The 25,704-nt window shown below is 40.6% G+C and overlaps 1 protein-coding gene across 4 annotated transcripts; it reads right to left on the bottom strand.

Annotated features, from left to right (window-relative positions):
* Window positions 1-718: 718 nt before the first annotated feature.
* On the bottom strand, window positions 719-25,106 carry LOC136428936 (E3 ubiquitin-protein ligase arih1-like). Of its 4 annotated transcripts, none has more exons than XM_066418773.1 (16): window positions 24,743-25,106; window positions 17,693-17,760; window positions 15,452-15,533; window positions 15,038-15,073; window positions 12,820-12,990; window positions 12,085-12,140; window positions 11,853-11,919; window positions 10,686-10,792; window positions 9,914-9,956; window positions 9,356-9,427; window positions 8,547-8,677; window positions 7,962-8,019; window positions 4,665-4,748; window positions 3,668-3,844; window positions 2,531-2,643; window positions 719-2,014 (listed from the first exon to the last, which is right to left on the bottom strand). In XM_066418773.1, exons 1-16 carry the CDS (start codon window positions 24,977-24,979, stop codon window positions 1,927-1,929), a joined length of 1,590 nt encoding a protein of 529 aa, XP_066274870.1. In that variant the 5' UTR covers window positions 24,980-25,106; the 3' UTR covers window positions 719-1,926. The 4 variants fall into 4 exon arrangements, with proteins under 4 accessions (XP_066274870.1, XP_066274869.1, XP_066274872.1 ...); XM_066418772.1 differs by having other exon boundaries at window positions 7,956-8,019; XM_066418775.1 differs by lacking the exon at window positions 15,038-15,073.
* Between the last annotated feature and the right edge of the window lie 598 nt (window positions 25,107-25,704).

The raw sequence follows: 25,704 nt of genomic DNA on the forward strand, positions 1-25,704 counted from the left end.
ATGTGCTTCCGAGGCTGAGTTACATGTTTTTCATGGTTCTCATAGGAAGGCAAATGTGTTTACCAACGTCCATATTTGCTATATTAGAATATGTTGCAGGTCAACAAAAATCCAAGAAAAAGGCTAGGTGCATGGTATGTAGTTTTAGCTGCACACTTGTAATCCTAACCTCCCTCACACCTGTCTATCTGACTGTTGAGGTACAGTCTTAAGACTGATAGACATACTGCAACAAAAAAATTCCTGAAAAGATGGCATCTTTCGCCAACTTTATACAATTTGAAGTAGGGATTGGTGTGATATTTTCTGCCAACTTTAGACAATTTCAAGAAGGGGTTGCCTCAGTATAGGGGCCTCCCCTGCTTCCAGACGTGAATCGGGCTCTGATTGTGTAGCCGTGTACAATATTCACAGTAAAAATTTTGTTCTGTTTGCTTGATACACTTCCTTTATTTTCATCAGCACCACTTCCACCGGCCGCAATTAGTCGTGCACCATGATGTGATGCCCTTACACGGCGTCTTGTCCAGTACAATATAAATGTACATGTTGCCTTGAAAGTACATGCATGTTGTCTGCCCTAATCTCCAAGCAGATCTACAGAGCTTACATGTATCTGGCTGGCTGACTGGAGCTTCTCTGGCTAGCATATACAATTTTGGCAACTGGTAGATCTGCTTGGAGATTAAGCCTGCCCCACAAAATAAATGGACTCCAGGATGATTTGATCTGTTTATTGGATAAATTTTCAATAGGTACACTCGTCTTAATAATGGCATACAGGAACAATAAACCAAAGGTGCACAACTGTACTATCAGTATCACTGTTCACGTTATCTTACATGCAACTTGCGTGAGAATGAAGTTGCTTAGCCTGACAGCCTGTCTTGCTCTGTACAACATGTAATACAGGTATTGTACACAAGGCGGACATATCCAAGATCTTATTTACTGTTTGCATATTCTTAAAGCGTTTTTTTTCAGTCCCAAAAAAAGAGCTACATACATGCTCGTTACATACCTTTCGTACAGAAGGAAAAAAACTAGAGAAGCTACAAAGAAGAAAGTCTTACTCAACCTGATTTTTCTCAGAAATGCTGGTTTCCAAGGGCAGAATTATGAAATCAAGATATCCAAACTGAAGTTTGCTGGGGATGCTTTTAATGCTAAATCATTCAGGTTACAAAACAAAATGATTTACAGTACCCTTTCAAACTGCCGGGTAATATACCCCATTCGAACATTGAGATACACATTGCCATGTATGATTTTGTTTATTGCAGGATTTCTGTACCGAGTTACAAGATGAATTACACTGGAGAGTCAAACACATTGACAACTCATTATTATCTACTGCAGTGCTTCAAACTATCTTCAAAACATTCCCAATCTTTACTAGTACTACTGGCGTTGTTACTACTTGTATAAGGTTTGGGTGAGAACAATTTACAGCAATTCTGGGCACAAAAGCAGCATGGTTCGGTACCCCAATTCAAAACCTGTGGCCCAGCGAGCAAAACAAATCCCCCACCAAAGCGGAGAGAGAGAGAGAGAGAAAGAGAGAAAGCACTGCACAGCAGTACATACACGGAGATATAATACTATCTCGCAGACATACCCAAGTTGAGACACCATGTAAGCCAAGCGTACATGTATATTTTTTTCCATATGTGTTACCAGCAAATCTAACCATACCTTTCTTGTCTTCTCATCTACACACAACCAAACACTTTGTGGGAGTTGGCAAACAGGGAATTCTGTCCATATCTATAGGCATATGGGTTTGTCTGCAGCAAATTCTTTTTTCTGTTTTTGTTTTGTTTCACCGTTCCACTGTGCTGCTTTGAGGTGCACCGTTGAACCACCACGACATTGTTATTATGCTTTTTTATCATTTATAAGGATTGAGTTTCACACATGAAGCAGCTACAAGAGCTCGATGTACTCCCAGAAGTCCTTCTCGTACCCCTCGTGTACATGCTGCAGCAATACGTTCACCCGGCTTTCACAGTACCTGCAACACAGAACAGAGCCATTTGAACATGAGTAACAAGAAATTATCTCTTTAAAATACTGTAGAAGAGGACATGTTTGCAACACAGAATGAAGATTTGAACATGAGTAACAAGAAATGGAAAATACTGTAGAAGAGATGTTTGCAGTGTTTTTCTGTTCACTGTTTTTGTAGCGACCGTTTCGCCATAAATATTTCCCCTTTTACAGTAAAACCCTGCATGGCATTCTCAACTCTAAAATGGAGTGTTCTCAGTGGTTTTAACACTCCATCTTCTCCCTACCACAAACATTTCACTCATTTACAGTAACCAGAAATTTTGTGGATTTTTCCTGTATATATAATATGCTCAATTTGTGGTATGTAACTTAAGGACTTCAAGTCATATTTTCGTAATGTACACTTAGCCCCTTGGAAATCAACTAATAGAGTTGTAGGGTTTCCGCTGTTGTCTTGAGATGAAATAAATGAATAAACATATACTAGTAGATAAAATAATAGGAATGTCCTTCTCACCTATACTTATCCTGCACCTTCTGCTTGATGTCCACTAGACTGTCAGCAGAGATGTCTCTCTCCAGATACTCCGACAGACACTCCGTCGCATTCTCCAAGTCTTTCTGATTGTCCTGTAATCAAGGTGACCAAAAAACACACCCTTAAAACAACAGAATGTTTGACTTGATACTAAAATGACTTAGCACTCCCAGAAAGCTATTAGATACCTACAGCAAAGCTAATGATATTCAATAGCGATGAATGAATGATTGAATGAATGGATAAACTTTATTGCCCAACAACTGAGCAAGGTGCAATGTATGTACAGTGTGAGTTACAGAAATAAGATGATGCTTGACAAACATAAATAATAAAATATAAAGATGACACAATCAATATCTAACAAAAAGGATAGGAATGACTCTTAACCATAATACCGAAAGTGACAGACTGAATAAAAGTTCTACACAGGAACATGCAGCTACAGATGTCTTACTGAGGGATGACTGTGGTGTGAAAGATGTCGGCTAGCTGAGGAATGAATCCACTCTACTTCATACAAAATACCAAAAGTGTGTGTGATGTATGAGATATGATGTGTACAATTGTTTTGTACAAGTCATTTATTGCATCAGTTGATGTCAATGTTTAAGTGTATAGGAGGCCAACATGTAAAGGTGCTTAGGCACATGTTTTGCCCTCCCTTTCATATTGTGAAGAACCCAGATACATAGATAAACGAGTTATGCCAACAACAAACAAACCGACAAAGACAAAAGGTCCACTGCAGCACCAAAGGAACCCCCCAGAAGACCCATCTTTGAACTTGACCTTCGTCTCCCCAACAGAAACTTACCTACCAAAAATCACCAACATCCGTCCATGGCATCAAGAGTTAAATCGCCAACACCATCACTTCACAAATCCCAACCAAAAATATACCCTTCTGCCTACGGCTCTCTCTCTCTCTCTCTCTCTCTCTATCCAATTTAACGTCTTTTGTTCCCCATCATCTGGGGGCTAGACGGGCTTGCACATGGATGGGGAAGCCCCAGAACTCCTCATCAAGTGCAAGTCCTTTTTGTAGCAAGAGTTTTTGTGGCGAAAGCAATAAATAAATAAATAAAAGTGAATAAGAACAGCGACGATACAGACCTCAAACATGATGGACTGGTTGTTCTTCCTCAGGTAGAAAGCGAAGACGTAGGTGTACATCAGGACCGTGCGGCACTGGCACAAGACGTCCACGGCTTTCTTAAGGAACTGCACCTCGATCCAAGACATGTTGTGCTGCTGCATCTCCTCCATCTTCAGCTTCACCTGGGCGTACAGCTGGGGGGAGGAGGGGAGGGGGGCGTGAGTTAGTCTGCATGTCTCATATCTTCTCACTTAAGCCCCTATTTCACTGGACCCGCGGCACATTGGCAACATCGCTGCAACTGATCGATTCGAAAGCGCACTCAACAAATTTCATCAATTAAAAAAGGAATCATTTTACACTTTGTGTGTTTTATAGTCTTTAAAATCATACTTGTACATTTTGCATAATATTCTCATTATAAAGTCAAGGGTAACACAAATCCATCTTAGGATGGAGCAAGGCCACCAAGGTGCTGCAGGTCCAGTAAGATAGCGGCTTTACTTACATGTACACTCACTATCCTGTTTATTGTCTGTTTCTCTCTGAGTAGAACTACACTTTGGAGAAGTACAAGATCTAGGAGTTTGAAGGATTCAACAACAACAGTTGGAATGTATGAGGGCACCAAAGGCCTTTGCTTTTGGCACTGATTTACTGCTTACCTCCAGCTCAGAGTGGTCAAATGTCAGACCCAGGTGGCCCCTTTTGGTGTAACTTTGAATGGCTATGTGAGTTGCAAATAATAGTAATGGACTTGACTTCGGGGTATTCCTAGCATAGCCTAGTAGGCTTTGGAACCATACCTAACTTTAATCATCAAGGTACATGTACTTGGTAAAATATTATACCATTCACTACCGGTAAACTAGAATAGAAACCTTATAAGAAGTAAGAAAGCCTCAGTAAGAAACCTTAAGAACAGTTATGAACAACATTAAGAAAGCACATATTTAGACAGGTTAGCACAAAACTCTTCCTGTCCATGCACATCAAATCCTTCACATGTTTCACCTTATGCTCAAACTTGAGGCTCTGTTGATGGTTGGCATAGCGGTTGTAATAAAACAGGTACCGCTGCAGCGCTGCCCTCGATTTCTGTGTGGCAAAGAGAGTTCATCCAATAAGACTGCATCTGTGCATGTACCTTACCACACACATACATACCCTACCGGTACAAGTCTCTCTCACCACATCCCTAGTGTTGTCCTGTTACAACACGAAACATGCGCCCCTGTCACACATGGCCTCCCGACCTTCTCCAGACCATGGTTGGGAGTTAAGCCCGTCACACATAGCCAACCATGGCCTCCCGACCTTCTCCAGATCATGGTTGGGAGTTAAGCCCGTCACACATTGCCAACCATGGCCTCCTGACCTTCTCAAGCCCATGGTTGGGAGTTAAGCCCGTCACACATAGCCAACCATGGCCTCCCGACCTTCTCCAGACCATGGTTGGGAGTTACGCCTGTCACACACACAAAACCTGGCTGACCATGGCCTCCCCACCTTCTCCAGACCATGACTGGGAGTTAAACATGTCACACATAGCCAACCATGGCCTCCTGACCTTCTCAAGCCCATGGTTGGGAGTTAGTTCTAGTCGCACCTACTGTAGCTGACCATGGCCTCCCGACCTTCTCCAGGCCATGGTTGGGAGTTAGTTGTGAGCAAAGCATCATCTGTTGTTGGGAGTTGGTCGGGGAGGTTGCCTGCTAGTCTCTAAAAGTTGTCTGTGCCAGCCGACAATGAATTTTGACAAATCAATCTAAGAAAGTCATATTCTTCTTGGATGCGACCAGAGGAGTGAACAGGAGCTAGAATAGGTGTGTGTTGATTGTAATCCTAATTGTTATCTAAGTTCTCGTTGTGTTATCTCCTGTAAGAGTAGCTGTCACAGAGAGACTTAGGTACACAGCTAAAGGAGAGTGTTGTACTCCAATAATAAATTGGTGTCTCATAAGCCCACATGGGCTGGGCACATAACGTGCAAGACATATAAATAAAAATTTCAATTGGTGTCTTACAAGCCTACACCGGCTGGGCACATAACGTGCAAGACACAAAAATAAAAATTTCATTCAATAAACTCCAATAGGATGGATTCCAGGCTACTCCCAGTCCAGGGCCGATCTCGGTAGGAGAGTGGACGGGAGCGAAGTCGCGGGAAGGTCCAGGATGTGTGACAGGGGCTTTTACCACGGACAGGCGAACAGGCAACAGTGTCACCTTCGGGTGGCTTGTATGATCGAGTACACACTGAACCTGTGCCCTGTATTGTTCACTCCATCTTGGGGAACTCATAAAGTGTGGAACTGAAACTTGCCTGCACCTGCAAGTGGCAAAGAACACCATTTTTCATCCATTTTTGACATGCATAATACAATAATCATATTCATCACATATGTATTCATTTGTGCAGGCTAGACATAAAATTTTGTCATGCAAGGCAAATGAGTGGTATTTGGAATTATAGAAAAACAAAACGACTTTTGGGGATTTAAATGAAAGTTCATTTATAAAGATTTCATACAGTAAATCTGTAAAATGGCCCTGAGTAGAATTATACTCAATAATTGACCAGGCACAAGAATTGTTCAAAGTCCCAACCCACAACATTATACCTACACAGTTCTTCATATGATTGGCAAGTATATAATGATATAATCACACTATAGACAACATACAAGTATTCACATCACAGACAATAGTAAAGACAGGAGGAGGAGCAGAGCAAAATCACACAGAGACATACTCATCTTACACTTTTTGTTCATTTGTTTGTTTGTGTACACTGAAAAACATAATGAATTACCTGTAAATTCATTCATTTTTACAGTAGGAGCTGAAAGGAGGTTTTTTGGAGTGCTTAAAATTTGTGGTCGGAACAAATTTTGTAGTGCAGTAGTAAAACAATGGAAACATATTCACGGTGTCATGACTTTGATTTTGAGAGGTCACAGCGAAAGCTATAAAATGAAACCACCACAAAACATTTTCAGAATTTGGAGTAATACTAATATAGGACAGGTTCAAATGGGTAGGTGCTTCATACTCATCTTACATTTGTTTATTTCTTTGTTTGTGAACTGAAAAACATCAACTGTAAACTAATTTTGAGTTGAAAAAAAAATTTTGTGGTGTTTTAAATTCGTGCTTGGAACAATTCTGTAGTGCAGTAGTGATATTTGAGGTGTTATGGTTTCGAGGTTGAGCGGTCACAGAGAAAACTGCTAAAATAAAAAATTTCAAAATCTCACAGAAGTAGAGGAAAGGTTTAAATGGGGAGGTGCTTCTGAACGAATCTCTGGACACGAAGCATGTACATGCTAGCCTGGAAACCAGTCTAGTTTTAGTCCGCTTCCTGGGGTCGCTAAGTTGGAAGTGGACTAAAGACTGGATCTTTTAAACTCTCAGCTGAGAAGGGTGAACAAAACACAGACAAGACATAAGGCCACAGCAAGTAAATGTTATGGATGACATCCTCAAGACTAAATATTTATGCGAAACAAAAACAAGCTGGCCAAAAAAACAAGATGCTTAAATTTTCGAAACAAGAAAACAGCCAACAAGACTTTTATTCCTGTATTCAAGAAGTGCAGAAAGTGACACTAGTGTGGTAGGGTAGTATAACTTCAACTGCGTTCAAGTCTACCTCGCCAGTGTCACTTCTACAAGCACACTCATGGCACTCAGAGGGAAACAAAATCTTTTCTATAAAAATCAATGTGCGCACGGATGTCATCCGTAAAGTTTGCTTGCTGTGACATACGGGGACAAGACATAGCCTGGGTACCATCCCCCATAGTAACTGCTAACTCCGCGGTTAATTAGCAAGCGAAAAGATTAAGCCAGCGGTTACGACGGCGATGACCACTGCAAGAAACAGACTAGCCTGGAGGCAGCTGTCCATCTCCATTTCTACCTTGTCCTCCAAGGTAGATCAAGAGACTACATCTACATATGATACCCCCAAATAGCCCCTTCAGGGGCAAAGTAGGGGGGGAGTTGAGGTCCCGGGCTAAGGCGGGCAGGCCTCCAGCCTGTCACGGAACGACTCAACGGTGGGAGCCGTCGCAACCGTGCCAGGCAGGGTATTCCATTGTGGGATGGTCCGGGGAAAGAAAGAGTGTTTATATGTGTCGGTTCTAGTGTGGATGGTGTGAAACTTGAGGTCGTGGCTCCCCCGGGTGGTATCTACTAGGTAGGTAGGTAAGCGGTTACTACGGAGGATGGCACCCAGGCTATAGACAAGACGTGCACACACAAGCATATCTAGTAAATGAAAAAGCTCTGTAGACTTACACTCACCTCCTGAGCATCTCGGGCTGCCTTGGCCTCCTCCTCGTCATAACGGTTACAGTTGTACCTGAGGAGGAACGACAGCAGTTCAAGTCTTGCCGACCATGGCATCTTAACTTTCTCTCAAGACCTTGGTTGAGTGGTAGTTGCAACCAAGGTAATTTGAGGTTGCCTACTAGCGTTTAAGAGTTGTCTGTGCCAGCCGATGATAGAAATTTGAAAAATCAAAGTCGGGAAAACATATTTTGCTTGAGATGCAACTGGAGCTAGAATAACATGGATTCCAGGCTACTCCCAACCTATAGGTCGGTGAGTGGTCGGGAGGAGAGTCGTCCTGAAGTGTGTGACAGGGGCTATAACAGTACAGCCTCAAGGTACAATTTAGTCCGGCTAGGAATTGGGGGTGCGAACTTCAACCATGGTGCAAACTTAAACCGGTAAAATATGGTAGGTTCCTCCTTGTCTTTTCCCATTGCCTTCTGTCACAGAAAGGCGCTGCATAGTATAAGAAGAAGAAGAGCAGCACAGCGCCCCTATGCATCTGACCCCAACAGAAAGGTGCTGCCTTGTACAAGTACAAGAAGGAGAGCTCACCATGACGAACCGTGAGGCTCCCATGGCCCAAGGCAGACCCAGCAGAAGTCGGCCTTGCAGTTCTGGTTCCGGCACACCATGTGGTTGCACCCTCCGTCCTTCTCAATCGTCACGTGACACTTGGGACATTCCTGGAGTTGGAAACATGTTTTTTTAGCATGAAAGTTCATCTGGGTTGGTAACAGGCTTTTAGCTAGGATTTACAGACAGGGAACCCAACTTTCATGCTGTCTCAGTTTCTGGTACTGTAACACAGTAACATGTGTATGCCATCACCAGGGAAACGGGGGTCCTCTGGGCGTTCAACTGCAACTTTAATTTCTTTGTTATTTTAGTATAGGGCATCCAAAAGACGCATGGACGCATAGCTAGCTAATACCCTGGTTGGTAACGGTAGTTTAATCTCCAAACAGATATGTAAGGATCTGGCTCATTCTCATGGTGTATTTTACGTATGTTTTTGCAAAATTTAGTACTCTTTTAAAATAGTACTTCAATTTTTGAATGGAGGAGTGCAATCCGAGAAGAGAACCAATGTTGCAAAAACATACAAAAATGAGAATGAGCTGGATCCTTATATTTGCTTAGACATCAGGTACATTTAAGGTTAACATCTAACACAAAAAGGCAGCAAATCAAATCTTCTTTGATGAATAGGTGATGGGTCATTTATTTCTTCTTTCTTCTTCATTCAATTGTCAACACCTACAACAAATAGTTTTTAGAAAATAAAAGCGTTTTCCTATGTGCACACACAACAATATAGTACACAGCACAGTTGACAGAATCTGATGTTGAACAGGACAGACCTTGGTGTTGGCTGCTATCCAGTTAGACGTCTCCGAGTCGTCATCACACTTCTTCTTCCACTTCTTCAGCCACTGTCAGGCAAATAAAGGGTATAGACAGTTATCCACATGCTTTTAGCTATACCGGACAGTCAATATTATGTATCACCATTTTATATGTACATTTCTGAGGAATATCACTGATAAACATCAAAGTAATGGCCAACAAGTATAATAATTATTTTTATTATAGAATATGAAGATATTTATCTATCTACTGGTTTGGTTGTTGAAGAATATGAATATACTAGCCAAGGAGTGTATTTTTGTAAAAATGGGCGTGGCCTTATAACTCTCAATGACAACATTGTGATGTCATACTAAACTGCATAAACTGTTGTCTTACAATAAAGTACCACCTGAAAAAAGTCAAGGTCCATACTTAACTACACAAAATCATACAAATGTAAAAAAATAGCACAAAACCTTGTTTACTACTGAGATTGAGTTTAAGTGTTTTGATACATGTACATGTAGTTGAGACATCTGATCATGAGAAACAAGTTTAACAGTACTTACTGAACACTTCACTGGATCGTGCCAGTTTTCAGAGCAACTGAAACTGAAGGACGTAAACACATTTATCAGAACAACATCTCAATTCCATGTACAGACAATTTGAGATGAAATATCACATTTCAGTACATCAAAACATACAAGGGAAGATAACAGGAAATGGAAACATCATACTGTGAATTCTTTGCTTTCAGGATGGTTTAATTTTTGGGAATTGGAGAGAAAAGAATTTCAAGGTTTTTCTTTCTTTAATTTGAGGTTGAAACAATTCTGTAGTACAGCAGTAATACATTGGAAAGTTTAACACATATTTGCACTATCATGAATTTGCCCTGGAGGGACCATTTGAAAAACACTATGGGAATCTCAAGCACCACATGATAAGTAAAACTCAGTGGAGTACTTCTGATTTTGATACTGCAACCTGATTTAACCTTCTCCCTGCTGCCTAACCCTATAACTTATGCAAATTTGGTGCCAAACAGCTACCTTAGAAGACTGAAGGATCGGATGATGATAAATGTGGGATCTTACCAGAAACTGTGTCCACAGGCACATGTTACAGGCTTTGCACCCTGATTTAACCTTCTTCCTGCTACCTAACCCCATAACTAATGCAGATTTGGTGCCAAACGGCTACCTTAGCAGACTAAAGGTTGATAATGAATGACCCCTTGACATGCCTACCCACTCGACCTCTATGAAAAGCAGTTCTGATGGCCGAATTGACCATTTTCGAGACTACATGTAACAAACAAACAATGTGGGATCCTACCAGAAACTGTGTCCACAGGCACATGTTACAGGCTTTGCATCCACGTACTGCACCCTGATTGCATATTTACAGTCTGGGGCAGGGCACCACTTCATTAATCTGTGGCACTGCAGGGGAAACACGTGGAAAAAACATCATCACACACGCATGCACACACACACGCACACACACACACACACACAGGGACCACTTCATTCATCTGTGGCACTGCAGGGGAACACAAGGAAAAACCATCATCACACGCAAACACACACACACACACACACACACACACACACAGGGCACCACTTCATTAATCTGTGGCACTGCAGAGGAAAAACATCAAGGAAAAACCATCGGGCACTCCGAGGCTTGATGAAGTAACCTTACACTGTATATGTAGCACATACATGTACTTGGACACTTTATCAATATTACGTCCATTACCTAACATACAAGATTTGTAAGCAACTAACCTTCCTGGACATAAAACATACAAACGCAAGACAATACAAAATACATACTCATTACAGCTAGTATTTACATTCTATATATCAGAAGCTCTTGGCGAAACTTAGACTTACTAGTCAATGAACAGTTTCATCAGGGAACTGGTTGGTAAATCACTGAATAACCTTTATAATAACTGATAGTACAATAATACATGCAAAATAGAGTACACACACACACACATAGAGCTGTGTACCTAAACAAATTTTAGGTACAGGTACACAGGTTTAGGTCCGGACCTGAACCTGTACCTAAACTACTTGTTCGGAAAATGGTAGATTTTCAATAAGGACAAAAGCATGTTTGAACTGCATAATATTTGATTGTGCTAGGTATCATTTTTATGAAAACACAGATGAAAATTTGACTCCAGCCATGCAAATGTGTTTTCTGTGCTTTAGAGTGGCTTTCGAGCACTGCCACGGTAATTTCATAGTAATTTTATCTGTCAAAGTGGCCATCCCCTGAGTCAGGTCCAGTACCGATACAGCAGGGTCAGGTATTTTGGACCTGTACTTAGTTGATTGTACCCGGTACTGTATCGGTACACTGTACCGGTACACAGCTCTACACACACACTATCAAAGTAAAATAGCTTCAGATATATGCTAACAATAACATTAGATACTTTATCTAGCTCTCCATAATAACTTGATAATCAAACACAACACGACTTACCTCCACAAAACTATTAGTTATCAAGTGCTGGTACTTCAATTTCACTTTGGAATCTTGTATAAGCCTCCTGTATGGAAAAAAAGAGCACTTATCATCATTAACGTGTCATCTATATCTAAGGCTTGCGTAGAACATACATGTACAAAATGCACCACCCAAGGTCAAACAAATCAACAGCTATATAAATGGGGCATTAATTAATGACATGTTTACAACATGAACGTGTACTTACATAACAGTGGCATCATCTACTAGAATGTCACAACCATGAGCTGCACACGATATTGTCTGTAAGGAACACATGAACATTTCACATGAATCTAGGCATTAAACAGTACTACTTTGGGAAAGAATAATACAAAGTAAAAAGACTGTAACTTCTTTTAAAGTGGAAAACGAAGCAGTTGTAATACTAATAGGAACGGATAGGAGAGGAAGAAAGAGACTTGGCAGCAATAATAAGCCCATTCACAGTTTGAACTACACATGCACAAAGAGTTGGCTGCTAAATCAAGCTTTAAACAACACTTGCAGTCAGATGTGAAAAGGTTGGGTGTGACAGGTCGTTCTGTGTAATATAACCAGCTGCTGCCGCACTGTGAAGCTGTTGTGTTATGCCGAAGAGCGCTTCAACTTATACTGGCCATACAGATACAGTACCTGTCCCATGCCCTCGACCATAATTTTGGTGGTGAGGTACTCGTTCCAGCAGGAGGACTTCCACACTACACATGTACAGGCGGTTATAGGGCGGTTATACCGGCTATACAGATACAGAAGCTGGTGTGTTACGCTGAGGGGCGGTTATACTGGCTCATACAGATACAGAAGCCTAGTGTTACGACGAAGGGTGGTTATACAGACTATACAGATTCAGAAGCTGGTGTGTCACGCCGAAAGGCAGTTATACCGGCTATACAGATACCGTTGGGTCGTTATACTGGCAATACGGATACAGATACTGTACCTGTCCCATGCCCTCGTCCATAATTTTGGTGGTGAGGTACTCGTTCCAGCAGGAGATGCAGAACCTGTGTCCGCACTCCAGCCCGGTCATGTAGGACTGCGGCATGGTGATCAGGCAGATCTCGCACAGCATCTCCTGATTGGCCAGTGCCGTCGACGATCTTGTGTTCATCTAGAGACACAAACGCGCAGGGTAAGTCTGTTCAGGGCTTGGAATACTGGGTGTCGAGGTATTCATACAAATTTTACGGAATCTATAGAAATTTTACGGAATAGAAGTTAACCAAATACGTACGATCCTCACTATATATGGTAAGTCTGTACAGGGCTCTAAAGCTGGGTGCCTAAGTATTCATACAAATTTTACGGAATCTATAGGAATTTTACGGAATAGAAGTCTACCGAATACGTACGATCCTCAACAGGAAAGGGGGTCTATGCGTTGAACTTTCAGGCACTTGGGATAATGTACTGCCCACCACCCCCACCCCCGGACGAACAACATTTAGTTACTGTACTAAAATCAACAGTAGCTAATTGAACTATTGGCACAAAACTTTGTCTTGAATTAATCTTCTTTCAAAGACTACTTCAAGACATCCTAAATTGTCTTAACCTCATTTACATACCTATTCAGAGTTTTGGTATAAAACCTGGTGTTCTCAGTCCTATCGTTAGTCACTGACGAAAGACAGTGGATGCTGTTTGAAACGTCTGTTTCAAAATTTTATCCAGTTGCTTGAGTAATTATTTTTGCCGTACGATCCTCATTATTAGTAAAACTTGAATGAACTGTGTTAAATTTGTGTGCTTCTTAGTAGTGGACTGTATGAACTCCATACAATTCACATTTTTGTTAGTAGTGGATTGTAAATAATTTCAGTTTCTTAGTGGTGGATTGTATGAACTCCACAAAATTCACATATTTCTTAGAAGTGGATCGTATGAATCTAAATCTTGGGCCCTCTGGTGGCATTCCATGGTTCTGCATCAGAGGTTTTAAGTTCTGGTTTTGATATTTTGTGTTCTGGGCAAGCTATGGTCACAATTTTTTAATGGTAGACAGCTCTTGTAGTCGTTTGTGACCGTGGGTGCACCGGTGCGCTTAGATATGTGTGTATTTTTTACTCTTTTTCCCCCAAATTTACAGATGCAGAACATAACAAACTACAGAAAATCGTACCTGACAGGATTCTTTTTGCTACCTTCTCTAATAAAAAGTCAAATTCTACTTGACAACCAGAGAGTTTGTGTGTTGTTCTTAATGTTCTTGTACATATTAAATTGTATATAGTCATCAAGGTTGAGAAAAGGAGCAGAACACTTTACTTTATATCAAGTGAAAATCACAGTTAGAAAACTGACTTGTACCAAACACCTCACACCAAAACTAATATGGTAACTGAACAGTGATTATGATAATATCCACCAAAACGTTTAAAAGACAACTTTTTCCATGCAACTAGAAGCTAGACTGCATGACCTGATGCCCACACTTGAGACAGCCCATGAAAAAAACAAGTCAATTCTTGTAAAGTGAAGTACAAAGCAGAAAAGTCTTGGGGCAATCTACCACAAGAGACGAAAATATGTGGTATGATTGGTTATCTAGGGCCAATTTCTAAATTCAATTCTTCTTTCATATTGACTGCTTTCAAATGGCTGCTTTCTTTTAATCCATAATACTTTGGCAGAGCTTTTTTCAAATTTTCAAACCATCGGAACAATAAGCCCATTGTTCCACCTGCACATGCAGAGTGAGATACATTATGAGTAATATGTCAGACACAAAGCAACCCCCACCCTACCCCCCGAGGCATAAACAAAACGGGTCTTAACATACACACATGTATGTATTAAGCATGGTCTAGTCAAGAACTGTTTACAAGTTAGGGACCTTCACCTTTGACATATTACCCACCATGCATCTCGCTGTGCATGCGCAGTTGGAACCATGAACAGGCTTATTGTGGTTTTACCTTCGCCAAAAAGGTTATGTTTCGGGAGCATTCGTGTGTGTGTCAACACATGATAACTCGAGAATGCCTGGATGGATTGTCTTAGAACTTGGTATGTGGGTAGGTCATAATAAAACCTCGAAATGACTAGATTTTGGGTGCCCTTGCGGCTTGTTTTGTAACTCTTTCCGTCACTTCATGGCGACTTGGTTTTATCACGGGCTGTCGGGATTAAGGCAAAATTGTGTCAAGGCAACTCACAGCGCCGTGCTGGCTGTTTGAGCCATGACCGGGATTCTGCAAAGAAAATCAAGCACGATTAACAGCTGGGTGTAGCTCAGGGACAATACTGTAAATGCAGAAATGCTCGCAGAGATTTAATTTCGCGGCAAGAAGAAAATGGAGTGTTGGTAGTGGTTTTGAGTTCGCGTTTGAAACAATAGTACATGTAGCTCTAGAGTCACACAACGGAATTATGGCTTGTCGCTGTGCTTTCAAGTTTGCGGTAAAGATTTCACCACGAACATAGTACCACCGCGAACATTTCTGCATTTACAGTACCAACCGTACAGGTTAGATGTAGTGCACACAAAATAAATGCAAGACGGCACGCAAAAACACAAAGCACGATCTACGACGTACTGGTTCATTGGAACATTGGTGTATAAATTTTACCTTAGGTCTAGACTTGGCTTTCCTATGGGGGCTGATGATGTGAGCCTCACTGAATAGCTTTTCCTGGTTCCCATCGAAGTATCTGAAAGACAGAGGCAAGGGGAAATAGTACGAAACAGATACATATAGTTCAGTGTTCCAAAACGAATTCCTACTTAGCATACAGTCAAACATGTACTAGTGACCACCTCTACATAAGGACCACCTGGCCGATGTGACCAGTTTTTGCTGGTCCCTTACTCTTAGATAATTTTCCCTATTGACACAAGCATAAAGAATCCTGTCTATAGTGACCACCTGTCCACATAGATCAAATTCTATCGGTCCCTGAGTGGCCTTTAAGTTTAACTTTTGACTATAATTAAATGCCCCTCAAAGATTTTGAAATTTCAAGAGACCATTCTTGAACAGTCCTACCAGGGTTGACTGTACCAGCAATATTCAAATTACAGTCAAACCTGTCTATAGCGGTCACTCAAGGGACTGGCCAAAACTGGCCGCTAAGAACAGGTGGCCGCTATGGAGAAAATGTCGATTAATTGACCACGAGTGACACATGTTTTCAGTACCCACTGAGATACATTTATTCACCGTACAGTACACATGTAAACAGGTAAGGCACATTTTAGAAGTTTGATTGTTGTTCTTTTACTCCTAGTTAGTTAAGAACAAAATACATGTTGCTCAGTTGTCACTTACTGTTCGTTTTCGACCGTTTTCAAACATAAAATCGTGGCGACAATTTTCCTTAGTCTCTTGTTGTGGTTTGTGTTGATCAGCATCTACCATTATGCTAATAGGGTACTCAAAAGAAGGTCGCTCTTTTGAGGGCTTTTTGCCTTTTCAGAAAATTGCAACAGCCCAAATTTTACATCATAGTAATATCATCCACATTCATTTTGAAGCTTTTGGTTTAGTAATTATCCTCAATGATACTTTGCAGCAAAATAAATTTAGTATAGTATACCTCCGTAACAGTGGTGTCTTCCGTTGACCTTTATGCTGCTACCTATCCAGTTTGTATCGGCGCCATTTTGAAATTTGCGCCAAACACGTTTTGAGCACAATTTGAATGAATTCCCGGTGAAAACGGAAATTGGGCCGGCATTCAAACATTTCACGAACTTGCCGCATCAGGTACATGTGTGGGTTGTATTTTCCAAAAGGCCGCCGTAATATTTGTCCAGTCGAAATGCACAGAAATGGTCAATTTTACCACGATGTACAAACGCAAGCCATGTGAAGAAAACTATACTTGACTTCGCGTCAAACCATGGATTTTCTAACAAAGACAAAACATTCTGGTTTTCTTTGTTATGATCCTATCAAGTTGAGGCCACACAAATTTGATAACTGCGTGAAAAAATGAAGATTTTAAACCCGGCGTGCGGTGGCGATGCGGCTTCTACCGGCGCGCCGTGACCGTTATTGGCAGTGTTACTGTACTCGCGGGACCGAAAATCGTCTGGCCGCGACCGCGTTGGACAGGTGGCCGCTATAGCCTAATTCTTAATGCTTATGTCAATGGGAAAAATCCAAGGGACCGACAAAAAGTGACCACTATGGGCAGGTGGCCGCTATGCAAAGGTGACCGCTAATACAGGTTTGACTGTATTGCTAGTTTAGCAACTTCCCAAACTTCCGATCCATATTCTTTTCATAGATTTTACGTAATGCTTATCATTGTGCTCATCTTTATGTGCATTCGATATCTGGCATAACTCTCTGTGGACAGTCTGGGCTTTCATCGCACACAAACGATGCATTAACCCCTGACCAGACAAGGCAAGTCACATCTGCTAATGACTTCCATTGTATGCCACGAGAAATGTCCCTGTTGCTCAATTGGTGGCAGTCTCACAGTTGAGCTCCTGGTTCCAATTTCTAGGTAACTTGGAGACCCTGGTTTGAATCTGGGGAAGGGCATCCTGGTTGGAGCTGCATTTGTCTTTCGGAAGGGACTTAAAATGGAGGTCCTATGATCAAGGAGGTGCCATGAGCATGTTAAAAGTCACTACAACGTACAGCCTCATTGCTGAGATAGGTACCTACTGGCTGGACTTCAGATGAATCAGAAGGTGGCACTGTCGTTCTTAGAATCTAGGGTTTGAAACTGGGTATGAATCTGTAGCAGGCCCCAATGTTGTGCCCTTGGGAAAGACAGTTACACTTTACACCTGTTTCCTCAGTTCACTCAGGTGAAAATGGGTTTACAATGACACAAACATGTATGAATCTTACCTTTCCATAAGTTTCTCCTTGTCCCACTTAAAGTGGTTCAGCAGAATGCGTGTGGCCGTTGGAGGGATCTAAAGGCAAAAAAACAAAACAATGTAGTACAGTTAAGTTTAGTACGTACTTCACAAAAATCACAAGAAACAGACAGAATAACAAAGTCAAGGTCTGCCAAATTTGAGTTGACCATCATCCCATTCCCAATACCTAGGCCACACCGGTTCAATTTATTGGTTCTAACAAGTAAGATATTTTTTATGTAAAATTTGACATGTTGGCAATGTTCTGACTAGTGACATAATTGTGTATTCAGCATATGGTATAATTTACTACTCAGTTTCAAATAATCTGTCAATATCCTTGAAAAACTGCAAAGCCGCCCCAGTTTAAAGCCTGCAGAAGGATGTCCTTTTAAAGATGATAATCATTATCCTCTAATGATCTCCCTAACATGCTTTCCTAGGTGTTATCTTTTATGAAATGACAATAGGACATGGATAACCAGAGACCGTAGAGTTCTAAAAATATGAAAAACACACGTGCACGGTTTGAAGATGAGTGTAATGAGTATGTATGAATGTAGCATGAAAGGAATCTTGGTCAATTAGCTCACCGTGTTTCTTTTTATATCCATCAATGATCAACTTACTTTCACGAAAGGCTTTAAAAAAATAGAAGGACTAGTTGTCATTTAAGATCACGTCTTATTAATAGCCACTTGATTTCTAAAAATACATAGAACAAAATATAGATAGAGTAAAAATAACTGAAGAATATAGCGACATTTCCTTCCACTTTTATATCGTTGAATGGTACAACATGAATGGGGATGTAATACTAATAGATAAGACTTGAATTTATCGTAATATATCATATATATAGATGTGAACAATATTGATCTATAGAACATTGGGTAGCCAAAGAGAAATACCCTTGCCTTTAACCCATTCAATCATTACAAAACCTCTGAATTATTTATTTGCCTGTACAGTACAGTACCAGTGATGGTCTACAGTGTTTTATGCTCTTAAGACTAAAGATATCGATAAAAAGGATGACCCCGATAATGGGGGTATTTTACAAGTCATGATCGTAGCATTCTGATCACAATCTTCTGTTTCTTAGGCCATCTACAAAAGCATTTAGTAGCTCTGACTTATGGAGGGAGGGAGGTGGAAAGATGCTGCCAGAAGATAAGTGTGTTGTTAGCAGTGAAGAGGACAAAGTCAAGGTCAATAAAGCGCTGCTAAAACGACTGGGTGTATCTGCATCTTTTTTCCAGCCAAAATTAGAGCGGTGCACCTAGTTTTTGAACGAGGGCGCAACGTTAACGGTGCAGCTAGATATGTGTGTAGGGTTACTAGTATGTAGGTAGAGGTACTATTGTGCAGTAGAATAAACATACACGCATTGTTGACATTGTGAAGTGTGAGAAAAAATAATAAAACCTTTGTTGCACTTGTTTAAAAGTTAGCTAGTAGAATTTCAGACTCAACTTGATCAGTTTCAAGTTCTGGAGAGAAGCAGCAAGGTTTGTAATTTGGTTTTGCTGATATTCTACTTTAATATCTTATGCTATTTGCCCTTTTTTTCTGTGCACCAAAATTTTAAGTTACATGTAGGTGCACCAGTGCACCTATTCCTAAAAATGAATTTCAAGCCCATGCTATGACTGTCACTGTTGAAAAATGACATTCCCTTTCATTGGAGCTAGCTTCCTGATTATCTGCCAGCACTAACATCTGCTGATAATTACTTGAAGAGTAAAAATAAATTTTGTTTTCATTCAGCATCAGTACTGGCTGCAACCAAAACCTTACAAAACATGCAGGGCTCGAAGTTAACTATGTCCCTATGTCCCGGGGCCACCAAAATTTGACCTGGGACAACTCAATAATCAATTCGGGACATATTTGGGACAATCAGGGCTCCTGAGTGCCACTGTGCTCCTCCCTTGTGAAACTGTATACTGGTCCCACCCACTGTTTTTGGTGTGGTACTAGTCTTCTCACAACAATCAATCATCATTTATTACTCAGCATAGTGAAAGGAAAGCCTGTCCCAGCTAGGCTGTGGCACTTGTCTGCTCCCCTGACAGGGGGTCAGCGGAGGGATGGTCACACCTCATTTACTTGATTAAGGTTTGCCCTGCAAGATTAGAAATCAAACATTTTCGGATTTATTCTACCTCCCCAAGAGCCACCACATTAATGAAGTCTTTAAACTCTGCAGAATTATGCTTTTTCTTTTATAACCTATTAAAATACATTATTTCAGGTTGTTAACAATATTTCTGGTTGTTAACTTTGTTGAAACTTGTGTTTACTACTGAGTGTATATACCTTTGTATGTATTATATTTTTCAAATTTCATGCAATTTTCTATTTTACATTATACACAATTTTGTATATAACTACAAAAAAAATTCTAACACAGATTGGCTTGGGCTCAGGTCTTGACTTGAGTATAGGTCCAAACCTGAACATGAACCTCTGGAACTGAATGCAGACCCGACACTAAGTTCACATCTTTGGCCCTGGTTGGGACACTTCAGGACACTTTCGGGACAGTTGAAATCCACTTTTGGGACAATGTTGGGACAGTAGGGGAAAAAGTTAATTTCGAGGCCTGACATGACTGTAGTGTATGAGCATATATAAACTCATGTAGAAAAAAATGTTTTTAGGTGAAACTCAACTCAAATGTATCAACATGCAAAATTGCAGGTTTCTACTATTCTTCTGATACAGCATGAGATTGAATCACAAATTTTCTTCTGAAAAAGCAAGTTGGTATATGTATGTGGATACATCAAGCCCTGCAAATGCATATTTACCTTATTGGGTCAACTGGTAAAATGTAAGTGATACTGTACAAGGGCCTATCCAATTCACAACTTCAGAGTTGTTTCTTCACATTCTTATCAATAACCTTATCCCTGCTGCCTAACTCTGCAACCAATAGAGAATGGGATGCCAAATGGCTACTTCAGTGTGCTATAGGTTAAAAACATACAAGGAATGTACATATGTACGTAAAAGGCCTGTGTGAGTGTGTAAAAATATATCAGCATAACCTGTGACCTGTCTGATATTTCATTAATAAACGTTACTGCATTCATTTTGAACAAAGGAATGGATTGACTACAGGTGCACCACTGCATCTGGGCAGCAGGTATAATGTGGAAGTGAAAGAAATAAACAATGGCTTAATATCAGGAAACATTGTAACATTTTGCTGTGGTTTAATCCCACAAAATGTACACCGTGCACTGTTTTAGAAACATGTTGTATAGTACTTTTGGAGGAATATACATGTTGTATTGTATGTAGTACTTGTACTGAATATTGATTTATTTTTGCAGGAATTTAATTTTGGGGGAACAATTATGGAAAAAGATTTTGTGGTATTTTAGGTTTGTTATTAAAACAACACTTTGGCACAAAATCACATATTCACAGTGTCAATGATTTCGTGGTGAAGAGGTACTGAGAAAACTGTGGAAATAACACCACTGCAAATCTTTCAAGATTTACCGTAACTTATAATTCATTCAAGGATCATGTTGTGTGTACTGTATAGAACATATCTATTGATTTTCTCATTGCTTATTTTCTATAGTAACTTTACCAGTAATTACATGTGTATTGATCATACAAATCTGGTGAATGAACTAGAGTGTGTCATACCAGAAAAAAGATAAACATATCATAATACGACAGCTGATCACCCTGAAGTAAACAAATATCCATGAGTCAGGGTCACAGAAGGGTCATGGCTTTGTTTACTTCAGTTGCTTTGCTCTCATGCATCCAAACAGTTACAACCAAGGTTACTGTTAATTTTACTGGTCACTGAAAATTGAAGCTTACACATACATGTAGCTTTAGCATCTTGTGTAACCAGGGTTTGAAAATTTTGATGGCCCTAGGGCTCGTGTACTTTGAAGCGCAAATCGGGCCAGTGCATTAGCCTGGAATCCAAACCTGTTATGGTTCCCAAGACTCCTCTCTGCAAGGTTTGGATTCCATTTCCAGGCTACCAGTGCATAGCCTGGATGCCAGACTGTTTCCAGGGCCTACACAGGCCAGCTCCTCCTCACTAGGGCCAACATGCCCCCAAAGGAATTCTACAGCTTGTCTGCCTGGCACTCCACTATGTATTGTCTTGTTGCAATTTTTAATAAAGAATAAAGAATTCTACAACAGGCACCCTAGAGTTAGAACCTGACAACTACTTGATAGATATTGTAGAGAGGGTGCAAACTTTAGTAGCGGGGCATGTGAATATTCCAGGCAAAGGGGTCATGGCGTGGCTTGGTGCGTCTTCGCCATCCAGGCTATTTTGGCCTTAGCCTGGATACCAGACTATTTCCAGGGTCACGAGCCTGTTTCAAGGGCCCGCTAATACCCTGTAAACAGTCTGGCATCCAGTCTATTTTGTCCTGTCATCCCCCTTCCCCACCCAACAAAACGAAGGGATGAGAATTTTGCCCAGCATCGCCATTTTTTCCACGTATAGTATAATAGTTATTCATTGGTCTTCCATATGCCCTTCCAGGGCAGTGAATGTTTCAAAACTTGTAAACCCTGTGGTACTATGTTATCAAGACTGAGTATGGAGAGCTAAAGCTGTGGAATAATCATCAGTTGTGTTGGGATTGGGGTTTCAACTTTCAGTATGCAGCTAGTCTACAAGGGCTCCCCCGTACTTGCTCCACCTTATTTTGTGAACTAACTAGGATGACACTCAGGCTAGGCTTTGGGCATCTCAGTGTACATTCTCCCATCCAAATTGGTAACTAATGCATTTGCCACCTGTCTCCAGTCCAATCACTCACTGTCCAGACATTCAGTATCCTGCTCAACAGTAGATTCAACAATGAGTCATAATTATTTATACGTTTGACTCCCCCACCCTGGTATCCAGGGTTCAGTGGTTGTTTGACTTACTGGTAGCCAAACTACCGTACTGTACTTCCTTCCTCTATCTGAGAACTGGTCGAAATTGATTTATCGGAAGACTATTCCTTTGATTTGCCTGATGACATCGCAAGATTATCAATACCTATTTTATAAATTACAACACTATGTTTATTTGAACCTTTGTTTATTGATAAGAAGCTCAAATAGGCGTGCATGCCACTTTTCATTGAGGTCATGAGGGAAGAGGTAAGGGTCAGATATATTGATAGGTTTGGGGAAATGGTTATATCTTTTTAAGTCAACCTGATGTTAAAATGGTATTAGCTATTTTCTTTTTAGTATGATTGTTCTGTGGTTACCCTGTCTGTTATGAGTGTTATGTGATTTTGTTTTGATGCATTATTTACATGTATAGGAGCACAGGAAGAATAGCTAAAAGAAATGTCAAGCAAATTGTGGATCCAAATAAAGTCAAAGCTATTTCCTACTGATTAACGTTTGCTATCATCAATCATGTATGCACTAGGAATGAATGATGCCCAAAATTCAACTCAAATTTTTGTTGTTGTTGTTGACAGGCATTGTAAAGCAAAGCATTCTCAGTCAATCTTTCTCAGTATATCGATGCAAGCTAGTGGGTGCTATATATGATCATGAAATGTCTGACTGTTTAGAGAATTCATCTTCGTTTTATTTTGTAGTACATGAAGCAAAGAACTTTGATAAGCACAATTAAGGGAGTACAGGGCTGCACATACCTAAGGGGGCAAGCTACAAAAAGCTCAGGTTAGGTATATCATAATTTATAGGCACCCTTTAGAAATGACTTTTCAGCTTATCCCATAAAAACCTTGTAAAGCATTTAATGCTTTACTTGTATACAGACTAACAATGCAGCAGTGCAGTAATGGAGGTTCCCTCAATTTGTAATACAACTTGATCTTCACAGTTGCCATGGCACACAGGCACTTCTGCTTTCTAATTCCAGCTGACTGTGCATACATGTACTTTGTACCTACAGCCTACAAGTTACACTCTGTAGTCTGTTCTATTGTGAAGTACAATAACATCTGTTTGGTCATTATGTCAATCAATAAAGATATCTCTTGGCTTGCCTTCTACATGTGAAAGAAAAACATGTTTCTAATAATTCTACCAACAATAGCAGAGGAACTAATATCATATGAACTTTGTTATGTCACAGACACTGTCACTTCACAATTGGGTAAATTTTTTCTTCTTTTTCTTTCTGCTTAGCCTCGTAAAATAGAGATTACTAGCAGTTTGCGCATGTACAAGTGTTAGTTACAAAGCAAGTGACCTACAATTAGGTGACCTAGGCATCTTAAATAACACCCATGGGAGTGGTGCCCATCTCCATTTCTATAGCCCTTGGGCCACACATTTGTGCAAGTCACTGCAGCAGGGTCTGGTAGTGATGTGTGTTTACCTACCATACAAAGATACAATTAAACAAAGGGAAAGTATTTAGGTTAGGACACTAAAGAATGTAAGTAACTGGTTTTGTGTGTGCCAACGAGAGGACAAGTGAATATAGTGCGTTAGGAATTTCTGCAAGTCTTTTTTTCTATTCCAGAACACCTGCCCCTGTTGTTGTTTCTAGCTTCACAATAATCCAATTATGCAAGGTGCAATATGGATTATAGAGACCTGTCAAGACGGATTATCAATGAGGCCTTCTAAGCTGACATAAGTGTTTAAGTTATGAGACGTTAACTAGAAGAAATTGTCTGGTTAATAGATGAAGTGTCGCTTGTGTAATGGACTTGTGCAGTCGAGTCATAAGATGGGTCAAAGAAGTCATGAAGTCGGTGAGAAAGGATGTTTTTCTGTCAGAAATGATCGAGTCAGCGAAGCTGTCAACAAAAACATCAACGCAGTAGCTATTTCTCTTCCCTCCCATGACAATAGAGTGGATTTCTACTGCGTGTGACTGTCGCCACGAGCACGATGCGCGCCAGTGTGTGTTTTATTTACGTTTGCAGATACAGTACTGGATGAACCCACCAAAAATATGGCGGCCATTTTGGACCCCAACATTTCCCCCCTCTGTTCCGCGGTCGATTCATTGAGAAACGCGGACAAAAATCGCGCTCTGGGACAACATTACCTGCACAACAGTGTTCACTTCTTTGATGCAGTCTACCATGTGTTGAACAATCAGTTCTGGACTCAGGACTTCGTATGGAAAATCGTCTAGTTCGTCGTCCCTGCTGGAGCCCTGAGCCGCAGATGATAAGGGCTCGGGTTCCATTCCCAAGTCAAAATTCTCATAGTCCTCGTCTCCAAGGTCATCCTCTTCTTCGTCGTCGACATCGTCCATTACATACTCATCCTCCGAATCCATTCTGACCGAAGCGAAACCAAAGTCTCAGAGTTTGTGCACAAAATTTGGAGACTTTTCTACCCGTCCGTCTGTCTGTGTCGGGACTCCATAGATTTATTGTGACGTCATATTCGGCTAACCCCTACTTCACCGCATCAAAACGATATGACCTTTCCCTATAAACAAAGGTCATCGCTGTACACAAAAGCAACAAGAGCTATAACGTTCATATATTAATCATGATAGTTTTTAAAACTTGATGTCGATTCAAAAGCCATAGATATTGTATCCTACGAGCAAGTAAACTCAATTGTGTGAAATAGGACCATCATATTGTTACACTCTGATGCGTTCTTTCTATTGCGTCATGTTGTTGAAATTCGCACTCCTCTGTCATATGATAAATTCTCCTGTTACTATTTTATGAAAGGAGAAAGTGGATGACTCAAAAATTGCTCCAAATTACGTAAGACCGAAGTGCTTCACTTTGTTTCATTGATGTCATGTTTTCTACTGTAATATGATCTATGACATGTTACCCTTCTGCTTTCTTCAAAACTGGGCAGAGTATTTTAGATCTCCTTGTCAGATCTCTATTCATGATCTTCTTGGAAGATACTCCAAGCAGATGTTGGGGAGTTTTCCTCACTGCCCTTTTCCACAGTGGCCCTTTTCTGTCCCACTGACTTCAAAGAGGGCAGGTAGGGAATCATAACAATTTAGCATCCAACATCTGCTTGGAGATA

The sequence above is a fragment of the Branchiostoma lanceolatum genome, chromosome 2, assembly GCF_035083965.1.
Source record: "Branchiostoma lanceolatum isolate klBraLanc5 chromosome 2, klBraLanc5.hap2, whole genome shotgun sequence".
NCBI lineage: Eukaryota > Metazoa > Chordata > Leptocardii > Amphioxiformes > Branchiostomatidae > Branchiostoma > Branchiostoma lanceolatum.

Coding starts and splice junctions, on each gene's coding strand:
- LOC136428936 (XM_066418772.1), bottom strand. CDS start 24,979: ATGGATTCGGAGGATGAGTATGTAATGGACGATGTCGACGACGAAGAA. Junction 10,793..11,852: donor TAACTAATAGTTTTGTGGAG/GTAAGTCGTGTT, acceptor TTTCCCCTGCAG/TGCCACAGATTAATGAAGTG. Junction 2,015..2,530: donor AAGGTGCAGGATAAGTATAG/GTGAGAAGGACA, acceptor TCTGTGTTGCAG/GTACTGTGAAAGCCGGGTGA.